Here is a 23,958-nt window from a genome sequence, read left to right on the forward strand (position 1 = left end):
GAAAGTCAAGGAGACAAAACTGGACCCTTTCCATAGCAAATGACTGCACTGTCCTAACAGAGCTGCAGGGCCGTACAGATGTGCATGTGGGCAATGGCTGGGCTTTCAGTCCCTGTAAAATGAAAGGAATTAAGGAGAAATTTCGAACACAGGAGAGACACCAAGTACACAAGCTCTGGCCTGAGAAGGGGACAAGAGGGAGCTGTGGGCAGACCCCTTCCCCTAAGCCTCTGAGCTGGAACCCACAATGGTATTCAACTGGGGCACACGGGGTGTCGTGGCCAGGCTGTGCTTGAAAACCGTAGAAACAAAGCAACGTGCCTGCGAGGAGGGGAATAAAGTGGAAAACAGGCGAACCTGTTTTTTAAATGCCTCAGGCTACTAGATGCAATTTTAGGCTGTTTTGGGGGTTGACAGTGATAGTGAATCCTCAGGGAACTGTAAAAATATTGTAAAATTCTTTTTGGGGCTTTCAAAGTAGGCAACAAGAATAAGGTCTTCCTTATGTCACTTAAAAGTTTACAAGTACTGAATATTGATGTCATTGTTATTTCATTGCCCTTCTCCTCTACATTCTATAAACTCCACGGAGGCAACTGCCATTTACCCTGCTCAGCACTCTTTCCTCAGCATCATCTGCAATGTTTGGCACATAGTAAGTGTCCAAACACTTGCTGAAAAAATGAACACATGAATGAACAAACAAATGGATCATGATCCTTTCAAATACTATTTGTGACAAATTCTTAGAATAATTATCATCTTGATATATATAAATAATTGTCATCTATATAATAGATATATCTATCTACCAGTTTTCTTAAAGATGTTATTTCTTGTTGATCAAATTGATAATATTGATAAAATGTTGCTAAAGTTCATGAACAGAAGCATACTGTTATAACAGCTCTGATCCAATCATACTTCCCACCCTCTGGTACAGTAGGAGAGTAGCGTGGAAAGGGCTTGTAAAAATGCTAATTATTATTGGAATGAAACATAAATTCAGTCATTCCACTGTTTGAAATAACTGACAATTTCAGCAGTTGGAAATACTGACTGAGGCTGGGGATTATTCAGTAAAAATGATACAAAATTATTACCATCCAACTTTACTTTTACACTTCTTATAGAGTTTTCTGGTCCTCCTAGAATTCCAGACCTCAGCATTGGGAGATACAGCGGTTCAGCCCAGACGCTCCTGGCTTAGTGTGCATGGGAGATGTTGGTTATGGATTTACTGCCCACAGCCCTTGAGGAGGGCAGCAGACCAGAGATGCCTCTCTGGGAACAACGGGTATAACTGTCGGCTAAGGAACAAAGAGGGGGAAGAGATGGGCCGGGAAGGAGATGCTGAGAGGCTGAGCAGGCCTGAGCCTACTGGAAGGATGACCGCAGTGTCAGATGGAGGGGGAAGAAAACAAATGACCAGAGTGGAACCAGGTGGCTTGGGATTGGGCAAGGGTCTGCCACTCTCAACACTGGTTCTTGACTCTGAATCTTAAAACTAGCTGTGCAATTGGCAAAACAATGGGTTTAGAGGTGCAGGAGTCACCCCAAGATGCTCCTCTGTGGTATGTGGATTATTTTGAACTAAAGTCAACTGAGACCCTGCAGGCTCAGGAGAATCTCCTGAGCCACCCCACTACTACCTAGAATAATTTAAATTAGGAGCTATATCCATAAGAAGAGATTATCAGAGATCACCTTTTGACCTATCTATAGGACAAGGCAAACTATTAGTTACAGAACATCTGCTCTTCTTTCATCCTATAATAGCCCCCCTCCCCTCTCATCTCATCCTTAGTTCAGAATGCCAAGGATACCTCATTTTAACTTCCTGTCTCTGAACCGCTCATGTATGTGGGGCCTCTGGCTATCTCATGTATGTGAAGTTGGCATATGTACATATGTAATTGAATTAGATTATTTTCTCATATTAATCTAATCTGCCTCATGTAGATTTAACTATTAGACCAGCTGAAAAAACCTAGGAGAGTAGAGGAAAGTTTCTCCCCTCCTACCCCCACATGAGAAATCCATTAGAAATTCAGTGTATTGTAATGAGCTCAGTTCTAAACTCTTGGACTCTATCAGCATAAAGGAGCATATTTATTGGGGGAATTGCTACTTATAAATGTTGGTTAGGAAAAAGAATCACTATGTATTACATGCTTCTTTTATTTCCTACAGTTACTTAAATGTTTCCTCTCAAGAATGTTTGGCTTACGACAATGGTTTTCCCTTTGCACGACAATGGTTTTCCCTTTGCACGAGCACAGGTTGACTGGTGTGGTGTGGCCATCTAGAAACAGGCTGGTGGCAGGGCAAAACCAACCTGGGCTTAAACACTGGCCAAAGCTCAGCCTCCAGTGGAGAAAAGAATTGATTATTTGAATTCTACCCAAGATTCACAGGCTTCCTTAATCACTGTAGCAAGTACCTATAGCTTTTATTCTGTCCATTTTATTTTAGTACTTCATTATATGCATTAATATTTGAACATTTGCTATTCAGAATATTTCTCAAATGACATTATAATCTAGGAAAGGGCAGATATCATATTTGGCTGTGGAATCATGTACAGGGTTATGCTCAAGGATGTCCAGAAAGAAATAGGAAGGCATCATCTCTGTTTAATGCTCTAAGTGATACAAATGGAAACCACATTTCTATTCCTTAGAATACTCAAACTTCTCAGGCAACAATTAGAATGAGGACAATCTTCCTAACCAAATTCTCCAACTATAAAAGGGTAATAATGTATTTTGTAAATTATCCTCTGCAGGAAATAACTGGTCTCTAGTTATCAGTGCATGAACTGTGAGTCTGTGTTCTTAGCTCTAAGTGAACTTTTTGTTCACTAGACTGCTACGTATTTCTGCTCCTTTGGTGGCTCATCAGTCACTTTTTAATCTAATATGGCTTTCTACTTAAATTTTAAAAACAAGCACAAACTGAACATGTATAAATATACCTAAGCTGCTTGCCCATGTAGAGCTAAGTTGGAAGTTCTAATAAAGAATGAACCATAACTGAAAAAGAGCCTCTTCTCTCTGGGAAAGTCATCATCTTTTATGGAGTCTGCAGCCTGAGGAAAGATGCAAATGGCATGGTAGGAGAAAGGGGATCCTAAGCCAGGCAGTCATCCAGCCAATAGCCAATTGCCCCTAACAATTACTGTGACGACGGATGTCACAGCCAATCTGCTCCACATCCATTTGTCTTAATAGCTACACCTGCCAAGCTGTTCCTGGGTATACATTTATTTGTAAATTGACCATCTTCAGAGAAGCAGCTTTCTGCCACTGAGTAGATAGAGTATTGTGATATGTTGGGTCAGAAGTTAAAGCACTTCCAAAAGACGAAAAGGAAGTAATTGGGATCTATCCACTTTTATACACACTATCTGATCCAGTTCCTCACAAAGACCATGGGGGAGTATTTTATTACCATTTTTCAAATGAGTAAACAGGCTCGAGAAGGTAAAACAACCTACGAAGGTTACACATCTGGTAAGCAGGAAAAAAGACCAAACTCTAGAGAGCGTATCCTTTGTACCACTCTACGCTAGCATTGCCAAAATGCTTGTACAGCCAATGCATAAGTTTAAATTTTTGGAAGAAATGCTTCCCTAGGAAGCAAGATAATAATTCAGTCTGGTTTTAACCTTTAAAGGAGATTTCAAAACATAACTTTGGGACCGATGGCAATATATAATGATTCTCACTGTGAGAAAAATTTCCCTTCATGCATAAAAGGTTTTTTTCTTTTAAATAAACAAAAATTGTGTTTCAGCAGTAAATTTCCATATTGACAAATAACTATTTATATTTTGATTTCTGTGTATCTCATTCGAAAAGGAAGCCACTGCTTAAATTAATATTTAATGCAAAAGAGGCTACCCTTTGAATGATACTGAAAATGACAAACCATGTGTATAATTTATAAGCACCTAAATCATAAAAGGTGATAAAAAAAAATCAAATGTTAATCTTTGATTTTCAGCTATTTCTGGGAAAATTAGGGAAAAGAAGTTGCTTCATTATGAATCACTGGGAAAAAATAATTTCCTTTTTTTCTATATCATCTTAAATTATCTGACTCTTTTCAAGTTTGAATAAAATGATTTTAAAAATTATATAATCTATTTTAGAAGAACTTTACATTTATTTGACCGTGATATTTTCTAATAAAACCTTAATTTCTTCTCAATTGCAACCTGAAGCTAGGTCATCATACAGGACATATAATGCAAAATTCACTAAAATGATAGTTTAGCTTATTTATGAATGAAAATATTTACAAGTGGTAGGCATCTAGGAAAGTATCAAAAACATTAAAGTCCATTTTCCCCCTTAAATATGTGTATTTACATGTGAAATAAAAAAATAGTCTTAGAAGCAACAGAGATTACTGAAAAGAGTTCTGTGCCAGAAGTAAAGAGACATGAGTTTTGGTCCTGGTTTGTCACTGGGGTGAGGTTGGTCCTGTCATTCAACTTCCCTAACGCTTGGTTTCCTTGCACGTAACGATGTCACATCTGTCCCACTTTAGCAATTGCCATGTGGCTAAAGTCCTTTATTCATCCTACACTTGGTACTGTTTATTGTGCTTTCTTATGAGATATGAAGACAAATATGATTCCGTCCCTACCCTGAAGGAACACACAGTAGGAAGATGTGATAGAAACAGGGATGTTGGGTTGCACTGCAGAATGCTTCTGCCTGGAGAACATCTGCAAGAACAGTTATAAGTTAGTGAAGCGAATGGAAGAAGAAAAGGTTAGAGCACTGCAGACAGAGCGCAGCGCTGTGCAGCAATCATCAGTGACGAGGCTGCAAGGTGCTGCGGCCCTGCCGCCCTTCCGCCGGTTGAAACAGAAGAGGAAAGAGGTGGGAGGGTAGACAGGACCCAAGTTATTGAGTATCTATGCTATGCTATGGATCTACATTTTTCTTTTTTTAAATATATCTTTATTGATTTCAGAGAAAGGAAAGGAGAGGGAGAGAGAGAAACATCAATGATGAGAGGGTCATTGATCGAGCCCGCAACCCAGGCATGTGCCCTGACCGGGAATCGAACCCTGATCGCCTGGATCCTAGGTCAACGCTCAACAGCTGAGCCATGCCCAGCCAGAATGGATCTACACTTTAACCCACGCAATGAGTGGAGGCAACGCGGCATTATGAAGAGAGGAGTTCTGGTTTGAGAAAACTCACTCTGAAGGCAACATGGGCAATGGATCAGAGGCTGGGAAATGAATTCAGAGTCAAGGATATTAGTTCCGGTGAGAAATACAAAGGACGACATATAGAGAAGGAAGGACAGTTCTGCAGGATGAGGGGGAGGTAGAACGGACAAAGTTTAATGTCTAACGAGGAGTGGACAGCAGACAGGGAATTGGTGTGAATCAGAGTCTTCTGACTCGGCTGGGTAAACAGTGTATGATTCCACAAGATAAGAAATCAAGGAGATAGAGGAGGGTTTGGGGTAGACAGGTCCAATTTTGGAAATGCTGAGCTCATTGTGTCTGTGGGACATCCAAGTGGTGATGTGCAGAAGGCGGCTGGATTTATGAAATGCATTTGACAATGCAGTGAACTATTCAAATGTGAATAATATTACTTGAATCCAATTCTATATTTTCAGTATGTGTAGTAATAACTCATGAAAGGCCACTAGGGAAATTAGTATAAATGGTTTATTCAACAGTACTCTAAGGGCTTCAAAATCTAACGATCTCTCTCTATTTTTTACTGTATGGGCACACCTTGTTCTATTGAGCTTCACAGGCGTTGCATGTTTTACAAATTGAAGGCAAGATCCTCCCCCAGTAAAAGGATTATGACTTTACTGCGATGCTTATTTTATTGCGGTGGTCTGGATCGGAAAGAGCAATATCTCCGAGGTATGCCTGTATGCGCTTGTTTAACTACCTGCGGCATCATTACTATCGTGAGCTATCGCTGATGGTTTATAGTTCATGTGGCTGGCAGGTGGACTGGATTAAAAAAAGCTACCATGCAGATGGAGACTGAACAGTACTCTGGAACCCTTCTTCCATCCAACCTCACTGCCTATCACATTTTCCTATATGCATTCTTGCTTCCAGCTGCCATGGGGTCATCAAGCTTTAGCTTAAATCAAATGTCCTCTGGCTCCAGGTCCCATGATGAAAAATTTATAGAGTCCTGGACACATTACAAGTTTTACAGCTTTACAGCTGAAATCCTTCAGGTCCTTCTGACCTACTGAAGGGAAAAATATGTTTTATTTTATTGTGATTCCCAAATGTTCTTCTAGTGTGTACATTTTTTTACAGAATGTGTATGTTGCTTCCAGCAATGTGTTTTATATTACCTGGAAGAGTAGGGAAGCTCTGATAGAAGGAAACAACTTAGTCTTGTTGCCAGTACAAGAGAAAATAGAACTTGCAATTGGAAGGAAGCATGACCAGGCCAATGGATCATTAGTTTGTCTTTCCCTTTGACCGAGGACACCTTATATGAGTCAATGACTGTATCCTAACTTGTTTTTAAAACAGTTTGTATCCCCCAACTAATGATATGTTGGCTTTATGAGTGGGGTCTTTTTATTCAATTAAACACACACACAAGATTTTCCTAGGACCTTAAAAAAATTATATGTTCTTATAAAGTCCAGGATGTAGCTCAACACCCTTAAATTAAACATCTCTTGGAAAATAAACTTTCCAAATCTATGTCAAAGTTAAAATCTCTCTCTTCGGGGGATTATAAATACCATGAGTTTCGAGGTGGCTTGAAAACAAAGTACCTAAATGAGCTTACCTTGACAATGAAATCTGCAGTGAGTGGTCCAGCCATTTTCAGGATCTCTTTGTCTGGATATTTCTGGAAGTCCACACTAGAATTGTCCACAAGAAAGATGCCTGTAGAGCTGAGTCTGTTTTCACCTTTAGCTCCCTGCAGGGTTTTGGTTTCCAGATCTAAATAATCAAACACATGAAGAGAAGAGAAAGATGTTCCCAGGGCGACGACAGACCACATGCAAGTACTTTCCATGAAACAGAGCCTAGAACTATCTATAGAAGGGAGAAGTATTATTCTTTATATGGCTGACACAATTAAAATTATGATGTAAACAAAATAAATAGGCACTTTGGATCACACAGGAGTTTATGCTGCTAATGAAACTATTTTAAAATTCATTATCCAAACATTCAAGGTGCCCTGTCAAAAAACCTTTGACTCCCTGGGTGACCTCATTTGGGCACCCCACCTTATCACAGTCCTGTTCCTCTGACTAAACCATCTCCCATATATATCTTATTGATTTCAGTCTTTATGGCCCTCAGCCTAGAATACCTTACACTTTCCTTTTTACTCTGTGAGATCCACGGTGCCTCACTGAATTCCCTGTGTGATTTTATTGCCTTGTATTTATTTATACGTTCTGGTTACTTACTGCACATGTGCTATTGTTCAAAATGAAGAAAATGTAGTGACTTAAGGGAACTAACTCTCCTTTTCGGTTCTCTTTCTTTCTGAAATCCTTTTTGGTACTTCATTTAGTATTATGTATATATATGATATTTCATAAGAGCTGAAGATGGAAAGAAAAACTTGATTCCTGGAGCATTCTGAGCTGAATTTGGCCAATGACAAACCTGTGAAGCAACTTTTGTTGCAGGAAATCAAAGTATGCTGGGGCTAATGGTAATTATGATGTGCATTTCAGAGCATGTGAAATTCTCATGTGATTGAAAGGTGATTTAGAATAATTGCCCACTGCATAAGGGGTGGTAGATAGGCTAAATCTAACAAGAACCCTTGGTTTTGGCAGGCGTTCTTTAGAAGAAAGATGGGGAGCCTGCGTGAAGCTCTAGGTCTACCCTACATTCAATCAGACTGACTCTCCTCTTATATGTTTTACAGATTGGGGTTCTGTGGTTAAGAATACTTTTAACCTCTCTGGATGTACTAAAGTGCCTAAAGTATTTGTACTAAATTCTTCTAGATGATCAAATTAAGTTCTCCACTACAAGGAATACCAACAGGTGGAAATGTTGGTGTCCATTTAAATACTCGTGACACTCAAAGAAGTCTGTGCAGCCCTTATTTGGGAGTAGGCCAGGCTTCCCTCCCTCCCTCCCTCCCTCCCTCCCTCCCTCCCTCCCTCCCTCCCTCCCTCCCTCCCTCCCTCCCCACAGCAGAGAGCCCTCACAGAAGAACATAAGGCACCCAAGGAAATATCTGAGTGTGGGAACCACAGTTGTGATCAGAGGAAGGTAATAGCACTGCATCTCTTTCTTCCAGCCTTCATTCTTCCAGCTGCATTATATGAGTTTACACGAATTTGTGGAGGTATCTCCAGGATATAAGTTAATTTAGTTTTGGAAAAATCTTGGAGGTCTAAACCTAATCTGAGCATCTGATTCAATTTTCTCACCAGGCCTCCCAGTGTCCTTCTGAAGGCACTTCTGATTAAAGATGAGGTGGGGCTGGACCAGACTGCCTAATCTTGTTCTAGCTGGGCCCTAAAAATTTAAGGATGGCCTCGTATTGAACCAGCTGCTGGGATTAAAGGACAAAGGGTCGCAAGAGAAACAGGCCATCACTTACTCACATATTCATTTTGAACTGTATTCCAAATACAAAAACAAAACAGAAACTTCCTTAGTTATACATATGTTATCAACAGTATGTCTGCTGGGGGAAAAAAGCAGATTCCATTTTGCTTTTCATCATTTATAAATATCATGTGCAATTTTACCTATCAAATCCTTGGGGCAATTAAACCAAAGAAGGCCACTTTGTCAGCTTCTTTGTGTTCACATAATTAGGAAATCTGGGAGGCTAATACATTTATAAAAATAAATTTTCCCCTTATACCTATCTTCCTCTGGGTTCTTTCTTCCGCGGTGAGAAGTCAGTCCCCAAGTTGGGGATGGTCTTGATCTGATGTTTCATTTTAGCCTGACCCTGCTCAGAAAAACGCTGCTTTTGAGGGAGGTTGTTACACCAGCAGTTACCTCTGCCCAGTTCTCAAGGGGAAAAACAAATCACTTAAATGGTCAGAGTGAACACATATATATCATTGTTTGACGTGAGAACACTGTATTTTGGGGGATTATTCAGGGCTAGGAAAGAACTTGGAACCATATAAGGTGTCTTATCAGCATCTTTTGGCTTTTCCCGAATGGCACCTTCCTATCCCTTTCTTTCACATGACCCTTTAAGCCCCACCTCTCCCATGAAGTGCACTTATTTTTATTTTTAGAAAGACTATAGTAGGCTATCTGAACTTTCACAGGCTCCAATCTGTCTTCATCTTGTTTGTCTTCCTGCAATGATTTCAGTCATAATCCGATTGTCAAAAGACAGTGCTTGCTACCTAAATTGGTTTCTTAGGCCTGTGTGTGGGAGGGAGAAAGAGCAGAAGATGCCAGATAGCTTTGTCAGAACCCAGGAATGATCACAGTGCAGATCAGAAATGCTCAAGGGATCAACTGAAGTAAAATCTTTCAGGGAAACTGAATTTTGCAGAAAATACTAGCACATCCTCTCCTACCCCCTCCCTGGTTCATAGCCCATAATTTTCTGTTTGTAATTTACAGGTCTACATCTAAGCAGCGCTAAATGGTATTTTTTTTTTTTTTTTAAAAGATGTGTGGGTCAGTTCTTGTACCCACTCTGGTGGGGCCATGCTACCATCTGATCTTTGGGTTCCGATCACCCCTTTAGTAATCCTGAATCCAAAAGCTATCTTCAAGATATTAGGACCTTACGTTGTCTTTAATACACGGGATGCTTAATTATACCAAAATGGTTTCTTTAAATGCCATAGTATTAAGGTTGTTTGGTGCTTCTGTGTTCCTCTGAATTGATAAAGGAATGAAACATGAGAGTAGGAAGAATTAAAGAAGGAAGGAAGGAGAGGAAGGAAGAAGAAAACACAAAACGAGAGGCAAGGTGAGAAAAAGACTGTGATTGATCGAAACTGCAGAAGACAGATGGGAAATAATATTCTCGAAATCATAAAATGGGCTTAACTCATGAACAGTCTATGGGCAGCAACTATGCTGTATTTTTCAGGATGACTGTGGTTAGAGATAATCACCACAGAGTTTTCTGCTATCTCATTAGGCAACCAAAAGATAAACAGAAGCATTCAAAATATCATCTTATGATAGAGTGGAGAGGTTTGTATTTTAATCTATTCTGAGAACAGAAAATAAATAATAATGATGCCTAAAATTCCCAATACTCAAAGGAAACCAACTGAGTTTACTTACACAAGTGATCAGGTCCTTTTAAGGTAAGGAGAACATGTCTGCTTCCGTAGGGAATGGCAACCACAGTGTCATCCACTAGAGAGAAACAAAGCAAAGTCTTAAAAGCACATAATTGGATACAAAATTACCGATCGTCTCCTATAAAGGCGCTGATTTACAACCCCGCTCTCCCCCAACAAAATGACCGATCTTTTTTGTCGTTGTCGTTAACAGTCATCAGAGGATGATCTTTCCATTGCTTTTGCAGAGAGAGTGGAAGGGAGGGAGCGGGGAGGACACACACACACACACACACACACACACACACACACACACACAGGTTGCCTCCTGCATGCGCCCCGACTGGCGGTGGGGAGCGAACGGCAACCCAGGTACGTGCCCTTGACAGGGAGTCAAACCCGTGACCCTTTGGTGTGCAGCCGAGGCTTTAACCACTGACCCACACTGGCCAAGGTGGCAATCTTTTTTTTAAGTCTTTGAAATGGGAACATCGCATTTGGGAATCAAAATTTTTAGTTTTCTCAAAATAAAATACGACAGAAAAGCTGCTCACTAGGTAAGTCATGGGGGATCGGACCTTCAAAAAATATATGTGAACTTTGATATATGAAAGAATGGATTTGCAAGTTTTCATTTCTGATTTTAAATCCTGGTCTTATATTGCCAAATTTCTCTAGATTAGAGCAATTGTGTTCAATTACAAAAGGAAAATAAATTCTAATGTTCCCAGGATGACTTTATTATATCAAAATCTGGATTTCTCTCTAGCAAAGGAACTGTCTTGGATAAGTAAAACAGATAAGAATAGGGGAAATAAATGTTTATTTAGGGTTTTCAAGTTCCTCTAGGGCAGAAATCATGCCTTCCAATTCCTCAATATCTTTTACTCTATCTGCATTGACTACTCTACATAGGAAGTGTCCCATAAATGGTTATTCATATTTCCCCGACACACCTTCTGTTTTGAAAAAAACAACTGGCTAAATTACAGATCATTTAAAAATGGATTACTTTTTACCATGCTTGCAATTAAGCCTAAACTCATTGGAAGCAGTCCCCAAACCTACATTTAAAAAAATTGAAGGTATATACATGCACCCCAAACACATCACCGGCATTCTTCTTTAGAACGTCGCTTGTGACAACACCTTGTATTTGCATTGCGCTGAAGAGTTTCGCTTTCACCTGAATTATACTATTTATTCTTTCACCCAAAATTTGTTAATATAGGCAAAGAAGATGCCACTATCCCCACTGGACGATGAAGAAATGAAGCCTCTGAGAAGTATGAGGAGGAACCAAGGTCCAAGAACAGAAGGCCAGGGACAGCAGGTGTTTTAAATTCACCAGCATAGTCAGAAGCACTGTGGGATTCTCTGTTTCACAAACATCTTTCCAATATTATACATTATCATCCCATCCCTGGAAGAATTTAGCTTATATCAAGAATCTCAAAAGGTAGCCAATTTTTCTGAACTTCAACATATCATCTTGTCTTTGGGTGAACTGAATTTCAATAAAAGAATCTCATAAGTTCCCCAACTTCACTGATCCTCAGTTATTCTGTTTGTAGAGCAGGGATAACAACACTTAGCTGTGATATTGTTGTGAGGAGATACAGGTATGGGTATAGATATAGATACATAAATGTATAGCCTGGAACACAGTATTCTGTAGATATTATTTTCCTCCCTCTATCCCAAATCTCCTTAAAAACAGGAACTGAAAGACTGTGTTTGTTTTTAGGATGTTTTAAATGCCTCAAGACTCCTACCACACAGCCAGCCGAACGAGAAAGAATCACGAGCCTTCAATTTCTTCCCCAAAGAGGTTACATTTATCAAGTTCTCTGCAATATTGGATATTCTACTCACACTGCGACCTCCCAGTTGTTTTTAATGTCATACACTGTTAAAGAAAAGGCTGACTTTCAGATAGCTGAGAGTCCGCGGCTGAGAAGAACAAAACACGTAAGGGGAACAGAGAGAGTGAACAAAGACCGTTCAGACTGGGCCCGCAGACTCGAAACGCCTGGCATAGACATGGATGTTTAAGTTTACAAAAGAAACTCAAAGCAGTTAAAACAATGGGATTTCTAGAAATAGAACGTCTTTGTTTATCCACGGGTCAAGTAAAGTGCAAGCAAAAGGGAAGCTTTCTGTTGGCGGCAGTCTCTGACCCACACGCTGCTCGGGCGGCCTCCCTCTGGCTCTGCTGAGAAGTGACACGTCCCACACCCAGGGCCCTGGCCCAGCTTGCAGCTGATGCCGTAACCTTTGTATGCTCCCCGAGGAAGATGGGGAGGAGCCTCCAAGGCTGCTGGGGGGAGAGGGCAGGGTGGGGAGAGCAGACCAGGTAAGAATGGAGCGTCTGACGCTGCTCTAACACTTGGGGGGCCTAAGAGCAACACGGAGCAGCTCGGCCCGGCGCAAACTTGAACTGTCGGCAGCACACAGCCCGGGGCGGGGGAGTCACGGCCTATTCTGTACAGAGCTAACAGACAACTGGCAGGTCATTGGGCACCCAGCGAATTTATTACTTTATTCCACAAGTGTTTTTTAGTGACTCCTAGTGCCATGTTCCATCCTAGGTCCTGGGGGTTCAGCGATGAACAAGACAAACAAAGCAGCAGCCCCACAAGGTGGCCCATGAAAAAGAGACCTAAAGTTAAAGAAGGTGTGGAAAACACCACACGCTATTCCCTGTTCATGGAAATTCCTGAAGCACACTGGTTAATTTATCTTAGGAGCCCTGACCCAAAAAAATCCATTTCATTCCGGGGAGCCCAATGTGTCCTGAATGTATTCATGCAGGGAAACTTTTGCTTACGTATTATCTGTTAACATCAGCTGATACATCTCAGAATACACTTTAATATATGATGTTCTTAATATGACAGAAAGCAAGAAGAAAAAAAATTAATTTCATTTCTGCATGTTGATAAAAAGCCAGTCTTGGGGTTGTATATGTATTAATAATTGTCTCATTTGAAGATAAATTCTCAATGATGAGAGATGTGTTGGCGATTCTTCCACTTGGTATCTATTACGCTGTTGTGCACAGAGAGGTGTTTAAGACACCGAGAATGTGTGAGCTGTCGGTTTCATCACCTGCTCCTCAGGGAGTAACTCGGTGGGTACGGCTGGCAAGGCAGGTGGCTACACCTCTCCCCCTGTGCTGCACAACCCTCGGGGTGCCCTATCCCCCAAAGGCACACCGCTCTACGACCAGGTTTCCATGGGAATCATAAATCTTGTTTTTTCACATATATGGGTTGTAAATGTCCTTTTTCAAGAAAATTGTTCTCAAGGATTATACCTAAAAGATTTTGTAAGAAAAAATATACAGCTATTGCCCTGGCTGGGTGGCACAGCTGGCTGGAATGTCGTCTTGTGCACCAAAAGGTTGTGGATTTGATTCCTGGTCAGGGCACATACCTAGGTTGTGGCGTTCGATCCCCAATAGGGGCATGCACAGGAGGCAACCGATAAATGTTTCTCTCTCTCTCTCTCCCTCCTTCTCTCCCTCCCTCTATCCCTTCTTCCCTCTTACTCTAAAATCAATAAAAAAACTCAAAACACATATCCTCAGGTGAGGATTAAAAAAACTTTCTACTATATACATATATATATTCCACATATTTCTATAGAGCATTTGAGATCCATTTGTAACCTTGTCATACGTGGATTTTTCTGTGTAATTCATTGCTATATCAGAGAAAGGTGATAATAAAAATGTTAAGTTCTGAAAAGACAGGATTTCCTATTCTGAAATCTGAGTTTATCTTATTTTTAGATTTAGACCTGTTGATAAGTTGATGTGTTTAAAGACTCTGCTCTAAGCCTTTGGGGCTGATAATCTTATCATTATTATTTTTTGATGAAAGAGCCCTTGTTAATACATTTGGCTATATGTAAAAATAGTCTGCTGATCTTGAGGAGGTTTTAATGGTATATTTTTAATCTTCATGCCAACTTCATTACTTTAAAAATACATCCAATAAAATAAGATGAGCCCTTCATATTGCCCCTGCCCCCATTTTATCAGTAATTGCACAATGGAGGCCAGATGCTGGACAGGCCAAACAACATGCTTCCTTCCCCCGCCCCTGCCCCCTGTTTTTGTCTAGATAAAAAACTTTGGTGCCCCAGCCAGTGTTGCTCAGCGGTTGAGCACTGACCTATGATCTAGGAGATTGAGGTTCGATTACTGGTCAGGGCACATGCCTGGTTTGCAGGCTCGATCCCCAGTACAGGGCGTGCAAAAGGCAGCCAGTCAATGACTCTCTTATCATTGATGTATCTATCTCTTTCTCTCCCTCTCCCTTTCACTCTCTGAAATCAATAAAGATATATTTAAAAAAACAAAACAAAAAACTTTGGAGCCATCCTTGATTTCGTGCTTATATCAATCTGAAAGTCCTACTGTCACTAGAGTCAAAAAGCCATATTTCATTGATTCCACCATATTTCACATTTTAACATATATGAAATCAGAATGCATCTCACAATCACTGGTGCCTTATATTCTTTCTCACCGAGGCAATAATCCTGCCATAGTTACCTCTAACCGCACAGGCACTAACATCAAAACAGTCAGTATCAAACTTGCAAAATGGGTGTCAGCAGCCTGGAAGAAAATTCCAAGAAAATAGTACAGCACATTCATTTAACTTCTGGGAATCAAATGGTTATGAGAGTTGTAGGGAGATGAGGAATCAGATGCGCTCAAGAACATCCTCAAAGTGGGAGTCAAAATCTGGCTAGTTCTACATAATTGGAAACTGAGTTAAGAGCCCAGCACCAAGACGTCTGTTGTCTGCCAAGATGGAGTGGGAAGGCCCAGGCTCAATCTCCTACCTGAAACAACCAAAAGGTCAGAAAAAAAAATGAAACCATGGCTTTCAAGACACCAGATAGCAAACAAAGAAGGTCCTTGAGAGTTAGGAAACAAAGCAGATAAGCCTTAACATTGCTCCAGCTTGAAGGACAGATTTCTAGAGAGAGAAAGCTACAGAGAGAGACAACTCCAGAGATTTAAGAGTTCTCTCTTTTGATATCCAGCAGAACCCTCATACCAATCAACCAGCACATACATATGGAGAAACTACCTGAGGCCAGGAAAAGACCCACATCACTTAAAAGAATTACAGGGATGAGTATCTGCCAGGCATATAGGGCCTGAACAGTATCTTATCCCACCAGCCAGGCCAGAAAACTTCATGCCATTGGGCACTGGTGCTCAGAAGGCTCTTGCCTCAGCAGCAGGGCACAATCAGCATTAGCCCAAACATAGCTTTGGTCCCTGCTACCGAATTTTAAGACCCAAAAGGATTAAAGTGACTTCAAGTAACTTAACTGCTTCCAGAACAAAATTTAGAATATTTGTAGGAATACAAAAATACCTAGTATCCAGCAAGATAAAATTTGCAATGTCTGGAGTCAGGTAAAAAATTACCAGGCACGCAAATTAAACAACAATGACAACAAAACCTAGCCACACTGAAGGGCAAAATCAGTTAAAACAAAGAATAGACATTAAAATAGTTACTATAAGTGTATTCCATATGTTAAAAAATTAAGCACAAAACCAAAACAAAACTAAACTAAAAAACTCCAGGCCCAGGGAAGCTCATTGGTGAGAGCTACCAAGAATTTAAAGGAGAAATAACATCAGTTCTATACAGTCTCTTCCAATACACAGAAAAGGAGGAATCACTTTCCTCCAACTCATTGTATGAGGACAATATTACACTTACATCAAAACCAAAGACAGTAAAAGCAAAGGACACTACAGACAACTCCCTCATAAACATAGATGTAAAAAACTCTCAAACAAAATGCTAGCAAATGAAGGTTAGTAATCTACAGCCATAATAATACATCAACACCAAGTAAAATTTACTCCAGGGATGTAAGGCTATCTGAGATCAGTTAATAGTATCCATCACAGAAGTCGCAGAAAAATCACATGATCGTATCAACTGAGAGAGAAAAAGCATCTGACAAAATTCAGCATCCATTTATGATAATGACTCTCAGCAAATTAAGAATGGATTAGAACTTCCCTAAGGTGGTAAAGAGCATCTATGAAGAACCCTACAGCTAACATCACGCTCTACAGTGAGGAATCGAAAGCTTTGCCCCTTGGGAATGGAGATAAGCTAAGGGTACCCACCCCGCCACTTCTGTTCAACATTGTGTTTGACGTCCTTGCCAGTGCAGGAAGACCATAAATATAACTAGTGGTTTATAAATTGAAAGAAAAGAAGGAAAACCATCCTGATTTGTAAATAAATAATTGTTTATGTACAAAACCCAGAAACTCACAGAACTAATAAATTAGTTTGGCAAGTCTGCAAAATATGTGGCCAAGAATAAACTAGTGATATGCAAAAACTGAAACAAAGAAATGCAATGCCATTTGAAAGAGGTATCAACCTGACTGAAACACACAGGGCATGTAGGCGTAAAGCTATAAAAGACTGATGAAAGAGATTAAAGAAGACCTAAATAAACGGAGAGGAGTGCAGTGTTCAGAGGTTGAACAAGTTAATATAGCAAAGATGTCAATTCCCTGCAAATCAATCTGTAGAATTGAAATAATTTTCATCAAAATCCCAGCAAGATTTCTGGTACATATGGTAAAAGAGATTGTAAAATCTCTGTGTAAAGGCAAAAGAATTAGAATAGCCAAAATAAGTGTGAAAAGGGTAAAGCTGGAGAAATTAAGCTACCTGATTTTAAGATTTACTTTAAAGCTACAGTAACCAACACAACCTGATATGGTGAAGAGATCTGAATAGACTCCAGGATAGACCTGCGCTGAAATGGCTAATGAATTTTTGACATTTTAAAAGGCAATTCAAGGGAGAAAAGGTTATCTTTTCAACAAATGAAGGTGAAAAAATTGGATATCCTTATAAAAAAAAATCAACCTACATATAAACCTTACACCTTATACAAAAATTACCTGAAAATAGGTCATAGATCTAAAGGTAAAAATGTAGAACTCCGACACTTTTAGAAGAAAACATAGGAGAAAACTCTGTGACCTGGGGTTAGGCAAGTTGTTAGACATGGCATTAAATTCACTATCCGTGGAAGAAAAAAATGATAAGCTGTTCATCAAAATTAAAAGCTTTTGCTCTGTGAAAGATAACTAAGCAATTTTGGAAAAAAAATTGGAAAGCTACCTACTGAGAAAAAATATTTTCAAATCGTATATCTGACAAAGTACTTGTAACCAGAATATATAAAGAACTCTCAAAACTCAACAGTAGGAAACCAAACAGCCATTTTTAAAAATGGGCAAAAGACTTGAACTAACGCTACACCAAAGAGAAAATAAGCACATGTGTGATGGGCAGAATAAATCCTGCCTCTCCTCCTGCCAAAGATGCCCCAAACCTACAAATATATTATGTTACATGGATATGGGGAATTAAGGTTGCTGATGAAATTAAGGTTGCTAAACAGCTGACCTTGAAATAAAAATATTACCCTAGATTACCTGGGCAGACCCCATGGAACCACAAGCATTCTTTAAGTTAGTAGAGGGAGGCAGAAGAGCAGGTTAGAGTCATAGAGCTCTGAAAATGCAATGCTGCTGGACTTTGAAGATGCCAAGGAAAGAAGATAGCCTCCAGCAGCTGCAAAATCAAAATAAAAGAAAGTGAATTCTTCCTTAGGGCTTCCAGGAGGAACAGAGCTCTGCCAGTACCTTGATTTTAGCCCAGTATAAGACCCATTTTAGACTTCTTACCCCCCAGAACTGTAAAATAAGTGTCTTGCGTTAAGCCACTAAGTTTGTGATAATTTATTACATCAGCAACTGGAATACAATAGGAAAAGAGGTTCAACATCAGCACCCACTAGAAAAATGCAAATTAAAGCAATGATGAGACACCACTGCACACCAATTAGAATGTCTAAAATAAAAATACTGACAATGTCAAGTGATGGTAAGAGTGCTGAGCAAGTGAAACTCTTAGACACTGCTGGTGGAAATGTAAAATAGTAAGACACTAAAAAAACCAAAAAACAGTCTTGCAGTTTCTTAAAATGGTAAGCATACACCTACCATATAATCCAGCCACTCTAATCCTAGGAATTTACCCAGGAGAAATGAAAGCATTTGTCCATCTAAAGACATGAATGTTCATTGCAGCTTTATTTGTTAGAGCCCCAAAATGAAGACACCCCAAATATCCATCAACAGGTGAATGGATAATCAAACTGTGGTATGTCCATACAATGGAATTATTACAGAAATAAAATAAAATATACCGCTGATACATGCTACAACATTAATGAATCTCAAAATAATTATGCTGAATGAAAAAAGCCAGATGGAAAAGAGTATATACTGTATAATTCCATTAACATAAAATTCTAGAAAATGATATCTAATACCTAGTGATAGAAACAGGGCAGGAGGGAGCAGAAGGAAAGGATTGCCAAGGGAATGAGAAAACTTTTGAGATGATGGACATGTTCAGATCTTTTTTTTTTTTTTTTTTAAATATCTTTATTGATTTCAGAGAGAGGAAAGGAAAGGGACAGAGAGAGATAGAAACATCAATGATGAGAGAGTCATTGATCAAGCCCGCAACCGGGCATGTGCCCTGACCAGGAACCGAACCCCGATCGCCTGGATCCTAGGTCGATGCTCAACCGCTGAGCCACGCCCGGCAGGGCTATGTTCAGATCTTGATCATGGTGCTGGTTTCAGGTGTATGTACATGTTAAAACCAAACTGTATACTTTAAATACCTAGTTTACTGCATATCATTGATACCTCAAAGAAACTGTTAAAAAAGAGCCCAATACCAATGAGCTCTTTAATTCTTTTGTGGATTCTTTTAAAAATACTGTATCATAAGTATTGTGATGACATGTGGAAACTCAGTCCAAAGTGATTAAAAAGAATTGAAGTTTGAGAAAAAGTTTAACTTTTTAAATCAATTTATTAACTTATTTCAGTTTTATTTTCCTTTTCTGGATGTGTAGGTGTAATACAGGATAGGATAAAAATATACCTACGGCTAAAAGAGATCTTTTAGTAACTATGAAGCAAAAGCCTACGTGGTCAGAAGGCATTGTGTTATAATTTCTTAATTTCAATGGCAGCTTTTTATCCCCTCTCTCTTAGTGGTGTATAAAATAATGGTATATCTTGCAAGCAATGATGTCTTAGATTTAAAGAAATGCAATATATCCTGAACTGGATCACTTCTTATCACCTTCACAGCTACTACCATGGTCCAGGCCAGCATCACCCCTGGCCTGGCTGACTGTAACAGCCTCCTGACTGCTTTTCTTACTTTCACAATTGGGCCCCTTATCCTTTATTCTCAGCATAGTAGATAGAGTGATCCCTTTAAAAAGTAAATCGAAAAAGTCATTCCCCTGCTCAAAATCCTCCTGTGTCTTCTCATTTCATTGAGATTAAAAGCCAAAGTCCTTATAAAATCCTACAATATCTGTGCCATTCTTCACCATGCACAAGGTTCTTTGCTTTTCAAGAAATATGTTCAGACTGCATCTGCCTCAGGGCCTTTGCACTTACTGTTCTCTATGCCTGGAATTCTCTCCCCCCCCCGATTTTTGCATGGAGCGCAACCTGTACCTTCCTTAGATCTTTGCTCAAATGCCATCTCATCAGTGAATATTTCCTTATAAACATTTTTAGCATTGCAACACCCTTCAACACCCTTGGCTAGCAGCCCAATCTCCTATTCCTCTCCTTCCCTGCCTTACTTTCCTCTTATCACTATCTGACACATATATATTTTATTCAGTTATTTGTCTTGTTCCTTTATCTGTCTGTCCCTCGAAGTAGTATGTAAACCCCATGAGAAAAATAGATTTTTATCTGTTTTGCTCTTTCCTATGTTTCTAATACCTAAAACAGTTCCTCAACTGCAGGTACCCAAGAAATATTTGTTGTTGGGTAGATGAGTGAATTGCTGCTGAATGAATGAGTGAATGAATGAGTAGCTTGTGAGCATAACCTGAAGTTCAAGGTAGAAATTTCTTTAAAACATTCATATGTATTATTCAGTTTATAATACATAGATCTGTGTTTTATCATGAACATCCTTTACCTCAAAATCTTTGAGCCAGAATGATAGTCCAGGAATATGTTTACCCATGGTTACTATGAATCAGCATAAGCCACTGTCTGAGAGGCAAAATCAGGCATTTAGAGCTTCATTTGATCTTGATACGTACGAATTAGTTTATCCAGCTCTTGCCACTCAAGAGAGGCGGGGAGAGAGCTCAGGATACCCAGCAGATTTCAAAACACGCAGGTACACACAAGAGGTTTGCAAAGCTGGAGGCATCAAACTGATAGCAAATAGACTGGCTCTAGGTCTAAGTATGTTCTGAATAGACTTGGGAAATACATAACAAAGTACAGGCCAATAAAATTTTGGGAAAACGAGCCTTTAATACCAAGAATCAAAAGTAGTTGATATTAGCTAAATTTGATTAGTTTTCGTTGGACTGGGGAAGTAGAAACGAGGTGACCAGGAAAAAGTGGAAACACCAAATGCTATCAGTGGACAGCTTTCTCTTCTAAAAAGGGTAAGGGGGGCCTGATCTAGCTCTTTTTCTGTTGTCTGCATTTGTATTAGGCAAGAATCATGTCTTTTAATACAAAGATGGCTTCTTTTTTATTTGCCAGCTAATGGCAGCCGTTTGTAAGTTCTTCCTACCCTCCTTTTCCTTCTGGCACTTTCCACCGCGGTCTTTCTCCACTCTCCAGTTTTTTCTTTGTTCCCCCAAGGCTTGATAACATAAGGAAAAAAAAGTTGGATATAAGTTCAGAAGAAAATGAGTTCAATGTGGGGAATCCGAGCGCTAGGAGTTCGAAAGAGCATGCGGCTGGCTCACAGTGCTTTTGGCAGAGGCCGGGGAGAGACCTGGCAGAAGTCCTCCAGGCCTCCACGGGTGGAAGGCCGCTCACCTGGCCAGTACACTGGGCCCCCCGGAGCAGCCTAACGTTCCCTGCCTGTGGGTCGCCCCACAGTCTGTAAATCTGGGTGGAAGGTTCTTCTGGGGTGGAGAAAACATAAACGAGGCAGTTTGTTCAGCATCTGCTATAGATTGTGGTGAGGTGCACGCACATGCTGGGCTTTATTGATATAAATCATTTTGTCATGAGGCATCATCAGCGCTAAGGTAAACGAATCAATTGCGTTTTGTCATTATGGAAAATCATCGGGGTGTGTAGTATGTAATTTACCCACTGTTGGTCCTGAACAGAGCACTTTGCACTGAGGTATCTTTTTTGCAGACCCCGAGATGACTTATGGCTCTCATTTTCTTCCAGTTTGTTCCTTCACAGTTTCTCCACTTTTGCTCCAGTGATTCAGGCCCCAAAGGTCCCCAGTCACCCTCAAATAGGATGGTAAGAGGAATACCTACCTGAGCAACCTGTTCAGGCCCCTCTATGAGGATGGGAAGGTGGGGGACACGAGAAGGAAAGAAGGAAAAACACTCCCTCAGCAGGTGCGATGCAGCAGGTACTGCACACACGTCTGCTATCTTTTCGTGTCTGACAGAAATTTCTAGATTCCTAGATACTAAGCGCTGATTCAGTTATGTGATATAAGTAAAAAGATGTTAACTCTTCTGTATTCCTTAAAGAGATCTATAAAAGTGACCTTCTAAATGCACCGTTTCCCCCAAATATATCCCACCGTGATTTCAGAGATTTACAACAAATTATGCCTCTACCTTTCTATTCTTCTCTGGTTTCCATCATCTAAATTCTTTAATTTTTCATCTTATAGAAAACGCTACCAGCACACGACCAAAGAAAAGTCTTTCCTGAATGTACTATATCAATGTCTAACTTACCTCATTGCTCAATCTCTCTGCCAGAGGATTTTCTATATATATATTTTTAATTTTTTAGGCACCATCTGCAGGGGTATTAGAAGGGGAGAGTTCGCTAAGATGGCACCTCCGGTGTTTCCTGTATTAAAAAGTCCCTAGCCTTTTTACATGCCACCTCTTTTCCCCTAGAGCCTAGTTTTTTTCACAAGCTGATTTTTCCCCTGACCTCTCGGGATAGTTCTCCAGTACGCACTGCCTTTCTTCTTGACCTGCAAGTCCATTTAAAGCCACAAACCTCACATATGTCAACTGTTTTCCTCCATCTCGTCAACAAGTAAAGCGAACAAAACCACATTCAGTAAAGATATTCATTCTCATTTTCTAAACCAGAGGAGACTCAATCAAGGATCTCTTGAAAGATTCTGGATTAAGAGCAAAATCTGGAGACAATATGCCAAGCGAGGTGAAATTATTCTAAAAATGCATGTCCTTGGGTACAAGGGCTGTCTTATTTATGTGTACATCTGCTGCAGCGCCAAGCGCGGCGATTGCCACAAACAGTATTCTAAAATGAACTCCACTGATGTACGACTCCATTGTTGGGTTAGGTATTACGAGAACATGTACCACCTACCCCAGCAGGGCCTAGCGAGGCAGATATCTGAGGTACCTCACCTTGATCCATCTAAGTGCTTTACAAACATCCCGCCATGGAACAGTATTGTGGGACAGTTCAGAGGAATGAATAGGTGCTCAGGCTCTGGAATCAGACGCTGGGCTTAAATCTTGGCTCTTCTCTTTACAGTCTTGTGACTGTAAGCAAGTCACATAACGTGTCTAAGCCTCAGGTATCTCATTTGTAAGGTAGGGATAAATAGCACCTCACTAAAAGACTATTCTAAGGATTGAATGAGATGATCATGTGAAGTTTCCGGCACCTACATGTATATAGTAAGCATACATTTATTGTGCTGGTGTAGAGAGATTAAGACAGAAAGCCAACGAATGGCTTCATATAATCACTGCCTGATGTGAATTCTGAAAAAAACCTGTGATCAGCACTGATCAAAGGTCACTTTGTAAATGAAGACCATGTGATTTCACCACGCGGGAGTGAATTTGCTCTGATCTGCTTGTGTTCCCTGCTGTATTCCACCATGCACATCTGACTGTGTGAGGTAGCAGATGGGACGCAGTCTGTCCCCACGCTGGCAACAAGCTCATGCCCGCCCATAGAGTGTATCTAGACCCATGTCTAGTTTGCTCCTAATGTGCCTCAAAAGGAAAGGCTTCCTCCTTGGGGTTGCAATGGGTGACCTGATTTGTCCCACTTAAACTAATTCACAAAGCAGGGTCACGAATCTTTCCACAGTGTTTTCAGATTTGTCTTCATTTTGGTGGAGGGGTCATTCACTAGTTGCTGAGGGGAGCTAAGCAGGGGCAGGCGGGGGAAGAGATAACAAGTCCAAAGGCCCACAGATTGCCCCACCGCTGTAGCAGCTTACGTTTGGTTGCGGAGAGCTGGGATTTATACAGCCCTCGGACCAGCCTGCAGGTGGACCCATCTCCGTTGCACACTCCACAGTTATCTTCCTTGGTGTTGCTTCCGAGCTGGTGATCGCAGCCAACAATCTAACAAGAAAGAGAGATGTGTAATTCAACCAGGTGCCTGCTGCTGGGCCGCGGGGCCTCTCACTGTCCTGGGCATAAAACATGCTTCCCAGGACCAGGGAGGCAACGGAATTCAGCTGGCATCTGAATCAAGCTAAGGGAGAAAACATCAGCGTGGGCAAAGATGTTTTTAGAATTCAAATAAACAAACAGAAAGAT

The 23,958-nt window shown here is 40.4% G+C and overlaps 1 protein-coding gene across 2 annotated transcripts in view; it reads right to left on the bottom strand.

Moving 5' to 3' along the window:
- ADAMTSL1 (ADAMTS like 1) overlaps positions 1–23,958 on the bottom strand; it is an 821,320-nt gene that overhangs the window by 220,426 nt on the left and 576,936 nt on the right. For both annotated transcript variants that reach the window (XM_087822640.1, XM_087822641.1), the window contains 3 exons: positions 23,634–23,760; positions 10,280–10,354; positions 6,813–6,970 (listed from right to left, as the gene is read on the bottom strand). In XM_087822640.1, the coding sequence (XP_087678766.1) occupies positions 6,813–6,970; positions 10,280–10,354; positions 23,634–23,760 (360 nt within the window). The remainder of the gene's footprint in view (positions 1–6,812; positions 6,971–10,279; positions 10,355–23,633; positions 23,761–23,958) is intronic.

This window comes from Miniopterus natalensis, chromosome 12 (assembly GCF_054644295.1).
Source record: "Miniopterus natalensis isolate mMinNat1 chromosome 12, mMinNat1.hap1, whole genome shotgun sequence".
Lineage (NCBI taxonomy): Eukaryota > Metazoa > Chordata > Mammalia > Chiroptera > Miniopteridae > Miniopterus > Miniopterus natalensis.